Raw genomic sequence first — 12,121 nt, 5'->3', positions numbered from 1 at the left:
AGAGACAGAAAAGCAGAGACAACACTTTGCCAACAAAGGTCGTATAGTCAAAGCTATGGTTTTTCCAGTAGTCATGTACAGATGTGAGAGTTGGACCATAAAGAAGGTTGAGCGCCAAAGAATTGATGCTTTTGAATTGTGGTGCAGGAGTGCTCGCTTTGGCAGCACATATACTGAATTGTGGTGCTGGAGAAGACTCGAGAGTACCTTGGACAGCAAGGAGATCAAACCAGTCAATCTTAAAGGAAATCAACCCTGAATATTCATTGGAAGGACTGATGCTGAAGCAGAAGTTCCAATACTTTGGCCACCTGATGTGAAGAGCTGACTCACTGGAAAAGACCCTCATGCTGGAAAAGATTGAAGGCAAAAGGAGAAGAGGGCAGCAGAGTATGAGATGGTTGGCAGCATCACTGATTCAGCGGACATGAATCTGAACAACTCTGGGAGATAGTAAAGGACACGGACGCCTGGCATGCTGCAGTCCATGGGGTCGCACAGAGTTGGACACGACTTAGCTGACTGAGTAACAACAACAATAGTCATTTAGATATTTTCTGTGCTCATATGACATATCTGTGTATGTTTTTCTTCTACTACAGAGATATAATCATATTATACTATTTTACAAAGCTTCTTATACTTAAAAAAATATATTGGGGCATCTTTCCATGTTAGTACACAGCACCACTTTCTTTCTAATAGTTAACTCCATGATATAAATATATCATTATTTATTTATCCAGATCCATACTGATGACATTTAGATTACTTTCACACTGTTTTAATTGTTACATAAAGTCAAATTTCTCTTACTGAAATTTCTTTCTGTAATTTTTGCTCTGGAATCTTTTGGAATAAACTTAATCTATCATCTAATAGATTTTTAAACATTTGAGAAAAACTATCATATGGGGAATAAATGGCAGAACATATGAAAAGTTCTGAGTTATATACTCAATCAGAAATCAACAGGGGAAATGCTTTCTTCAAATAAAAACAAGCTATAAAGGTCTGGCAACACAAAATGGATGCCTAAATTATGGTCTATGAAGCTGATAGGATGTTATACAATGATCAGAAATATCTATCTAATGTGGCATCAAGACAAATGTCACAATGTTCAGTAAATGAAGACATGCAATTGCACGTGAACTGAGATTAATTATGACTTATGTCTGCATATGAAAAAGAGAGAAATAGTCAAGTGAAATGTGGTTGAGTTAGGGTGTAAGGAGATGGACCATCATTTCCTTTTAAAAAACCCTTTAAAATTTCATAATTTGGTTTCTACAATAAATGCAAAAAAGATAAAAATGATAGCTTTCAGGAAGACCAAAATCCTCATTCTCAGTTTCAAGGCCCTCTTTCTTCCCTGATTATCTTAGAGGTATCAACCTTCACAGTAAATAATCAGGTTCTGAAACTCTTCATGGCAAAGTTACAATCAATAAACAAAGCTTGAAGTGTGGACTGTTCACTAAAGAACAGAATGGTATGGAAGGGAAAAAGCTAAGGGATCAAACAAGGCAAAGAAGGGACAATCAGGAAGAATTCCACTTTAAACCATGTTCACAATCATCCAGTGCTACCATTTTTGTTCTATCTGTACAAGTGAAGAGAAATGGTATGAATTTCCAGATCATTCAGTCGAGGCAATGTGAAGGTCAAAAACCAAGTTAATGAATAAGATTTGGGTACTTAAGAACAAAAATGGTCATATTCTCAAGCCAACACAAAAGTTTTTATTTTAGGAGTTTAAAGTCTCAAGCTCTAATAGCTATATGGATATTCATTAAATTCATAATCACTCATTTCTATCCCCAAACTGCATCCATTTTGTAAGTACCGATTAATTCCTTGAACAAACCTAAGTCACAATAGGCTTTTCTTTGTTAAAGTATTCCTCCTCATGATAACCAATATTTTGCATCTACGTACTGTGTTGAATAATGAAAGATAAAGCACCAGTGAGTAAAAACAATGATTGAATTATTTTGGTTCATGTGCTTTGGGCATGAAAGGTTGTTTGTTAACAAGGCCACAATATCACCTTGGTTCTGGAGAGAGTGACATATGTGCTCTAGCTGCTCAAAGATTAACTACCAATGAGTCATGAGTCACATTTACAGCTGGGAACTTCACTCTAGAAAAATAGGAAGAGAAACACTCATGCCTGTAAATCAAGAACAAGCTCTAGTGTTCATGCTCACACTTAGAGGGAGACATAGTAAAATCTTGTCTACTTTGTCAACTGATCTACTTGCAAAATAAATTTTCTGGCCTCTCACCTTCTGAGATTGCCCACACTCTGTGGAAAGTTTCTTTCAGGACTAGTCTTGCCTTTTGAGATGGAACGCATTCTGTCTATGGAATGTGTACCTCTCTAAATAAATCTACTTCTTACCTATCATAAATAAATAAATTTACTTTTTTTGGCCATCCTCAGAGAATATTTTTCTTAATAACTTGGCAAAAATCTACAACACATGCTTTTAAAATCTTCTCAACTTCTTTCTGTCACCAAAACACATCCCAGCTTCCTATTTGGTGAAAGAACTATGTTAGGCCATGAGACACATTTGGGAGAGCAGGGTAAAGTGGGCACACGCCTATTCTCAAGGAGCTTACAGTAGTATTAAGGAGGGGGGCAGGGGCAGGGGGATATGTAGCTATGATTTAAAGAACAATCAATACGTAATCATCAGTAACAATCAGGATTGAAAAGTATCCTAGTACTTAGTAATAATGGAATAAAACAAGATGACCCTTGAAAGTTCTGGGTGATCAAAATCAGTTATATAATCAGAAAAATGCAGAAAGCCTTGTTGATGGTGGTTTATATAAAGAAGATGTAAAGGTTTCAACTGAGTAGAACTCCATAAATGCATAAAAGTCAACCATGTAAAATGGCTGTTAAAATAGCTAATCTAAATTAACAGAAGTACTATGTCCAGATCAAGAAAAATAAATAATCCCACTGCCTCCAAATCCACAGTTACTGGTGCTGTTTCATGAGGCTCATTTAAGAGGAACATCATAAAACTAGGAATGTGTACATGTGTACACTCATACTTGCTATGGGAGCAATGACAGTGAAGTGTCTGTAAATCACACAATGCAAAAACTGAAGGAACTGAAGACATGTAGCTTAAAAGAAGACGTGCAGGTGAGCAGTGGTGGGGCGGCAGGTACAGTTGAGATGAATGCCTTTGAGCTGTCTGCAGGAACTCACGTTAGGTGCAAAGAAAGACAAATGTTCATCCTGGCCTCCAAAGGTTATGACCATGGCTGATTATTGCCATGGTCAAGGTATATAAGATGACTTGAATAATACCCAGTGGCTCTTATGTAATTCTATATATTTTAGGAAATGAAATTCAATATTCCTTCAATAGTACCTTCAGTAATGGCACTTGAAAGTTTCAGTCATTCACACATACACACAAAAACACAACTGTCACACTGAAGAAGCATAAAGCAGAGGAATGTCTGTTAATGTCAAATAATGAAACTAGCACTAAAGAAGTTCATCTTCTGCAATACGTATCCTGTGGGTTCAACCTCCTTAGGGTTGGTAACATTTGCTTAGTCAGTATATTCTTCTGGAAGCCAGTAAGGTATTTCGGAAATTTGAGATTTTAGGTAAAACACAGCAATGTCTTTAGAAATTATAAACTTAATTTCTTAAAATCCTCAAAGGATTATTACAATCATATAGATAGGTCTTCCAAATTGGTGAGAACAACAGATAAAGTGAGACTGTTAAGGTATTTCAGAAGATATATTTTAGCATATGTCTTTAAGATGGATTTGTAGTCTCAATGTGGTGAAAGCAGTTCTAAAGTTACCAATACCTCTTCCTTTCTTTCTGTATACACAGAGGAAAAGAAAAGGGAATGGATAAACTACCAAAGAGCAAAACTTCATACCACGTGTAATTCAGGCAGATGAAAGCATTCAGAGGTTGGTTGTGGGCAGTCACGGCATCACAGACCCCCAATCAACTCAACTGCCCTTCCAGATGCCACAGAGGAAGCAGCTTTTCAGTTGACTATGTGTATTTGCCTATCCAGTAAGCGGGGGAGACATATGGTTTGGCAAAAAGGACAGACAAGAAAATGTACATATTTTAGGGTTTCCAGCTAAGCTATATGCTAAATAAATGGATAAAATATTGACTTACCTGCACTGCCGAGCTGCTTATAAAACCTGTACTCTAAATGAAGCTGTGGAGCACGTGATTTTATTGGTTCCTGAAACCCAAGAAAAGAAATCGTGATCAAATTTGACAGTTTTTCCATTCCTAGGTTTTCAGAGTAAACCAGGGTTAAGACCACTTAATATTTTAGCAATGATATTCATATATGATAGCATTTTCTTACCACAATTTCCCTTTGAAAGTACATCTAGGGAAAGATGAAGTTGAATTATACACAATCTCTGCAATGGATATTTATATAAAAATACTCTGTATGAGATACCACTCAAGGATAGCTCTCTCATCATGAAGTATTCTCCTGAAATTTCTCCTCCTAGGAAACCAGATGTCACACCTTTTAATGAAATACTAGCATGTATTTCCTGCTTGTTTTATTATGAATCTGGAACAGTAAATAGCTGTATTATTTTTGGAAAAACGATATATGCTCAGGAAAAAAATTCACTTACACAAAAATTAGAAATAAGGTAAAAATACCCCAAGACTCCACCATTTAAAAGAGAAGCCCTATTAACATTTAGGTGAATGTTTTTCCAAATATTTATACAAATATTTATATATATAATATAGACTCAAAATGTATTTTAAATAAATGAGAGTACACTATATTTGGTGTTCTGTAACGTGACTTTAAATTCAACAATGTGATCATACCATTCCATAGCAGTAAGTAAAACTGCATATTATTGTGTGTGTGTATTTACATACATGCAAATCATAATGTTTGAACATCTAAACTGTTTTCAATTTTCGATATTATGAATAAAGTTGTAGGAACAGTGTTACGTGTACTTATTTTTACACTGAAGAGAATTAAAGACTTAGTAAGTGCAACTAAGACATATAGCTTTAATTAGGATGATGTTCAAGCTTTTAAAAATAGAGTTTACTAAACAGCCCAAAGATAAAGCAGCCATACTACTACACTTTGCTCTACACCAAACTTCAAGAATTGGTTGGCTAATCATTCTGAATTAACAGCATACAGGCAACTAGTTAGTCAGAAAAATCGAACATCACTATGAAAGATACATCTGTATATCCATTAGGATGACCATTATCAAAAACACAGACAATAACAAGTGTTGGAGAGCATGGGGAGAAACTGAAATCCTTGTGTATTGCTAGTGGGAATGTAAAATAGTATAGTTACTAAAGAAAACAGTAATTTCTCAAAAAGTTAAATATAGAAGTACCATATGATTTAACAATTCTACTTCTAAATATATACCCAAAAGAATTGAAAATGCTGACTCAAACTGGTATTTGTAGACCCATGTTCATTGTAATATAATTCAGAGCAGGCAAAAGGTGAAAGTAACCCAAATATCTATCAACAAATGGATGGATAAATAAAATGTAGTTACAGTTTGTTCCATACATGTGATGACATTTTATTCAGCCAAAAAAAGGAAAGCCATTCTGACACATGCTACAAAATGGATGAAACTTGGAGACAGCATGTTAAGTGAAGTAAGCCAGATTCAAAAGGACAAACACTGAATGCTTCTACCTAAGGTGCCTGCTGCTGCTGCTAAGTCACGTCAGTCGTGTCCGACTCTGGGCCTAGAGTAGTCAAATTCACAGACAGAAGGTTGAATGGCGTTTGCCAGGAGTGTGGTGGGGGGAGGGGTGGGGAATGCTGCTGGGGTTTAACGAGCATAGAATTTTAGATAAGGAAGGTGAAAAAAATTTCAGAGACAGATGATAGAGATAGTGATGGGAGCACACCAATGTGAATGTACTTAATGTCAATGAACAGTACAACTAAAAATGGTTAATTCGAGAACCAATTCTATACATAATTTTCAAATATTTTTTCCCATTCCATAGGTTCTCTTTTCACTCTGTTCAGAGTCTTCTGATGCACTAAAGTTTTTAATTTTGATAAAGTTCAACCTATCTTTTCTTGCTTATGCTTTTTGTGTTACATCCAAAAAAGAACTGCCAAATCTAATGCTATGAAGCTTTTCCCCTAAGCTTTCTTCCAAGAAATTTATAGCTTTGGCTGTTATGTTTAGGTCTTTGACCCATTTTTAATTAATTTTGGTGTATGACGTAAAGGGTCTCACTTCACTGCAAGTGGATCTCCAGTTTCCTCAACGCCATTTGCTGAAAAAAACTGTCCTCTCCTCATTGAATGATTACTTGCACTATTTTTAAGATAGGCTCAAAGGAGAGTTCCTCAGCTTCCCTTGACAATTCACGCTCGTGTCTAACAAGTTTCATAGTTTGGAAGATCTTTATATGTAACTGTCATCTCCAATACTGGAACTTCAGCCTATTTCTTCTATGTCCTCAGTAACAAAGATAAGACAGTTCCTGACTAACCTGTGAATACTGTAACAGCTATCTTCAAATAACAAAGCTCTTCAATCATTTCCTGGACTTCCTTTATTCAGGCAAAGCAATTTCAAAATTTTTAAACTTTCCTCACTGGTCCTATTTTTAAGTTCTTTGATCACCTTTGAAGGCTCTTCCTGAACCCACCTGAAGTTTTCTGCATTTTTTGAAAAATATAGAATCCATAAATAACAGAATTCAGACCTTTCCTTGAAGTTACCTAGTCTATCCTTTTGCTTCTAAGAAAGCTTTATCTAAATCAACTCAAGTAGACTGGCATATTTCAAAGCCCTAAGGAGCTCTGCGAAAGAATTCATAGACTTCTTTGATTGCAAAATCAGGAAGCATCAGAGCTGGACTTCGAGTTTCTCAAGATTCCTGTGGTTCCAAAATATGTACAGAAGACTAATTATACTGTAGAGTCACAGTATTTCTTATGCATTTATCTCTTCAGATAGAGAGTGTCCATTCAGTTTTAGATCTTCTAATATATCACCACCAAAGCAGCCAATCACAGAATGTCTTTTAGCAAAATCATTAATAATTTATAAGAAACCAGGAGAAACAGTGATGACAAATTGATATGGGACCAGAGGGTGATCTAAACACTAGAAACAGGAGTGTTCTTTCTGTGGAAAGTCTTGAATTTTGACAAACCACAAGAGTCAATGAATTTTAAAAAACACAGTTCGTTCCTCAAATATAATACTCCCAAACTTTATATTGGAAACATTAATAGGAAATATTCAACCTAATCTTGGAAAAGTAACTTAACAGATTAAAAAAAGCAGTAACTCTTAAGAGCTACAGGGCTGAAAGTGGGTGTACACATCACATATATTCAGACATGAGTGGCTTTTTATCACAGACAGAAGTATTTATACCCTTCAGCCACCCCCTTCAGCACATAGTTGTAGCCTGCTCAGCCAACTGGAGCATCAAGTGCTCTTCTGAAAGCACTATGAATAAAGGATACTGCAAACAATCTCCAGATTGTGAAAGGCAGTGGGATTAGCAGCATAGAGAGAAAAATTTTTAAACAACTTTGAAAAACCCTGTCAAAAAGAACTCCAGAAACCTCTATTGATAGAGGTAAAGGAGGGGTTCATTACACAAGTTTATTTACACTGTATCAGATTTTAAAAAAACTGTTCCTAGAAATCCAAGAAACGGGAGCCTAAAAGGAAGATTCAACCAAAGTAGAACTGCAGCACCATGAGCAGGACTTCCTTGTACTTCTGTGTGAGATGCTGATGACACCTCTAAAGAGGGCTGGCTATCTGCCAGAATCACGGTTGTTCCGGAGCACACACATGCCTGCCTGAAACCCTAAACCAACAGCAGACGGCTACCTGGTAAGACTGTAATGCTTAAGGCAAATTTTGCTGTTACAGTGAAGAGAGCTCAATTACTGTCATCATATCTCCCACAAAGAACACAGCCCCAGAGCAAGAGAGGAAGCCCACAGACAAGACTGAGTATCCTTTAAAAAGCCTTTATTTAATATTTATTTGAAAGAGAAATGAGGGACTGAGGCAATGATAACATGAAGTCTATTTGGCTTTAACTCTTGGCCATATGAAGAATAAAACTTAAATAAAATGTAAGTGAAATGCAATGGTCAGTCAAGTCAATAATATGTTATGCAAGTTTATCTAAAGAGGCTAACTAGTATGAGCCGATAAGAAGAAATCTAGATAGAAAAAGCTGTGCCTACCAGAAGTCTTGATAAGTAAGGGGACAATTATAAACATACATATTGAGGCAACATTTTAAAGTGTTTTAGGGGGCTGCTTCTTCCTATTACTAGTTCCAAAGAATCAAAATTATTCCAACTTACCAAAATAATAAAATAGAAAAAGTAAAAAAAAGAGATGAACTAGAGAATACTTTTACAGAATAATTAAATTCCCGTAAGTAAAAATATATGGTTAATCCTTTGATACTCAATCTGAGGAAAATATCTGGTCTGCATTGCTATATGCATTATCTCTCTTCCTCCTTCCATTTTGCCAACAAAAGTTTCAAGTCAACAAACAAAAGAAAATACTTGGTTCCCGAGCAGCTACCTGCTCTCAGACCTGGTTCCTGTCCACCTCTTTGTAGAGAAACTACTCTGATGACTATCAGTTCTTCACAGGACAACTCTAACTCCTCCAAAAACAAACTTAAGGAGAGAAAAGGACCAACCACAAAGCAAGTGTGGATGTAGTAGGTGTGATTCATTAGGGGAAAAAAAAAACAGTGATTACCACAAGATACTTCCTTCAACTATTAATGCCTTTGCCTTCCTACTAAGAGCACCAAACCACCTGTAGATCCTGGGAAACATACTAGGATTTATCAGAAGGACAATATTTATACAGCTTTCTATTTATATAGAAACTAGTTACACAAAGCATTTCATATGGCTAGAAGTTGGTTTTGTATCAATCTTAAAAACAGAACTGTCTCTTCTAAAAACATTAACCCTTAAAAACAAGAGAATTATTCTTTCACAGGATGCTATTTTCAATGACTAGATTAATTATTCATAAGATTAGCACTGACAAAAATAACTGAACTCTTTGCTTCAAATCTGGGCACATGATGTGTTTTCCATGTTTGACATCTTTTTAAGGCAATGATTAGATGATCAGATTTGGAAGTATATTGATAAATATCTTATATTTTTTAAATGGATCAGTTATACTTAGGAATAAGAAAATGTTAAATAAAAATAGCACAGTGGAAGGTACAAAGTTTACAGAAATTACTAGGATTTTTTTTTTCCTTCTAGCTATTTTTAATTAACTTTTTGGATTCATCATTGCTAACACTATAGTTAGCATCTTCTAACAGCACAGCGTTTCACAGTATACAGTGATTCATCACTGTAACACTATATGTATTAGAAGGAAATGACTGTGTGGTATTATATGCAAGGAAAAAATTAGTATTTTTATGAATGCTTACAATTATTTCCTGTAAAAAGATATGTGAAGGGTGAGAGCACTAAAACATAATTACCACAAATATAGATTCTACTCACCAGTTTGATAGCTACATATTCATTGGTGTAGAGATTTTTACCTAGGGGAAAAGCAGAATGTATATGTTTTAGTGACATTTATTCTGGGAAATGCAAAGCAAAATCTTAGCTTACAGGGTCATGAGAAAGGTCACATTCCCAATGCTGTTCACATATATGAAACATGATTTGTAAGTGAAAAGCTAAACAGAGATAATGAGACCCAGCAGGACAAGAATAAAACCAGCTTGAGAATTTGAAAATTTAAGTTAGACATGAGAATCTTTTAAAGAAAACAAATCTCTCTCTGTCACAAACACATTTTGCTATTTAGTATTTCCCAACTATTAAATCACAAGGCAACTCAAAAAGAAGAGACACCAGAATTACAAAGATGGAGAGATTTTAATTCTTGTCACAATAAACACAAACCCTCATATTTCTAACTCACTGACAAATAAGGCTTTTATATTTTTTTGTCATGGTATTTAGTGTCGACCTTCGTTGGCATAAAGGACAGTGTGAAATAAAACCTATTACAGCCTGACTCTCTCTGCGTAGACTCATCTGCTGTCTCTTAGCAGAGGATTCTCAAAGCTGTTCTGACCCTTCACCAGCATGCTAGCTCTACATCTTTACCTATGTGCAGCCACAGCTCTCCACCCGAACATTGAAACAACTCCAAGTTCTTCCTGAAGGTTTAACCCTTTTCCCTCTCAACTTCTCTACCTGTAGAAACGGAATCAATATTCTTCTGTACTAGATACCTAGAGTCAGAACCCAGGATGAGTATAAGAGCAACAACCACCAGTTGGTTGGACCCACATTACAAGCCGGCTACTTAGCCACCTTCACCTCTACCTTCACTTGAACTCCACTGATCCTTGGAGGCTAATGTGAATTCCTTCTGAGTGCTTCGTATATACCATATAGCTCAGTCACTGTACTGGACTTCACACTGCTTCTTATTTTTGTCCTATCTTAGTCAGCTAGACTACAAGTATCTTGAGAGTAGCGATTTTATTTAATGGTTCTGTCAATGTCCTATGGTGCTTAACATCATGTTCTGCATATTTCAGATACTCAAAACCTTGACTAAAAATTGTAGGTATGTATAGTATGACTATTTTTTAAGTTATACACAGAGGTAAATGTTACCTTTATATACACACACACACACACACACACACACACACACACACACACACACACAGAGTTGAATATATGCACGGAAAAGGACACAAAAAGATATACACTAAGGTATTAAATGACTGTTTCTAATTTTATATAATATAGATTATTTTGATAATAAAAACCTTGCATTTGGGGAACGAAAGGCTGCTTACAATACTGGTTATTTTTAACAAGTCCTAGACAATAGACAGCCCTTTGTAAACTACACTGTTACACTTTTAATACTGTCATCAGTTTTCCCAGCACCTTTATGTGGAGAAGAGTACAAGGATTTAGGAGTAATTTTTGTCTGCAAACAACATTAAAAAGGATTCACAGGTTACCATTCAGAGACTGTACTCTGGATCCTCACACAAGACCTTGCACATGGGTCAAAGTTTATTAAATAAATCACATAAAGTGATAAGGTTAAAAAGGAAATATGAAGAAGTCAGTAGATGACGCAGAGGGAGAGTAAAGCATTTGGGCCATAAGTGGCACTTGAGGCAAGACACTGAGAACACGCAGGAGAGGATAAAAGGCATTTCTCTAAAACAATAGTAACAGTGAGGTAGAGAAACGATAGAAAATGCAGAGAACATGATCAACTGAGTGGGCCGACAGGAAAGAAGCCAAGTATATAGGGGAGAATGGTGAGAAACAAAGCAAGAAAACCCACTACAGACAAGAGTGTGAATAACCTGGAAGGCCAGCTTCTTATTCTGAGGTGGGCATACTTTTCCTAAATCCTCACTTTTTTTTTGAAGATTTGGGGAAAATCTTTTTTTTAAAAAAAATACTTAAACAAACTTGCTATATTATAGAAATCATGCCATTTCCTTAAAAAAAAAAAAAAAAAAAAAGAGCTTATAGATCTGCTTATTCCACAGTCTAGGAAGCCTCACCAATCAGTAAGGAATCTTTTCCTCATTTTCCCTGTGTTCAGTTGGGCAGTCCAGTTTTCACAGTTGTTTACTTTCCATAGTGTGACCTTTCCAACTCCTGTGAAGGTGGAAAAGAGCAGCTGCCAGGTGGGGCCAGGGAAGGAGGGAATGTGACGATGCAACTGCTCCATACATGTATGTATGTGTATATATATGTGTGTGTGCGTGCTCAGTCACTGCAGTCATGTCCGACTCTGCGACCCTGTGGACTGTAGCCCCCAGGCTCCTCTGTCCATGGGATTCTCCAGGCAAGAATACTGGAGTGGGTTGCCATTTCCTCCTCTAGCAGATCTTTCCAACCCAGGGATCGATTTTTTACTGCTGAACCACTGGGGAAGCCCAAAAATACATATGGACTTGCAACTACTATTCACTTGTTTTTAGTTCCTTCTGCATCCCAACTTTCAGAAATTTCCAAATGAATTCAAT

General features: G+C 36.2%; 1 protein-coding gene across 1 annotated transcript in view; it reads right to left on the bottom strand.

Moving 5' to 3' along the window:
* Positions 1-12,121, bottom strand: part of CSNK1G1 (casein kinase 1 gamma 1) — a 155,857-nt gene that overhangs the window by 74,005 nt on the left and 69,731 nt on the right. Inside the window, 2 exon segments of the mRNA XM_065941866.1 lie at positions 4,187-4,256; positions 9,597-9,637. Coding sequence (XP_065797938.1) covers positions 4,187-4,256; positions 9,597-9,637 — 111 coding nt within the window.

This window comes from Muntiacus reevesi, chromosome 7, assembly GCF_963930625.1.
Source record: "Muntiacus reevesi chromosome 7, mMunRee1.1, whole genome shotgun sequence".
NCBI classification, from domain to species: Eukaryota; Metazoa; Chordata; class Mammalia; order Artiodactyla; family Cervidae; genus Muntiacus; species Muntiacus reevesi.
The sequence above is the reverse complement of the archived record's forward strand: the minus strand, read 5'-3'. Positions and strand labels throughout refer to the sequence as shown.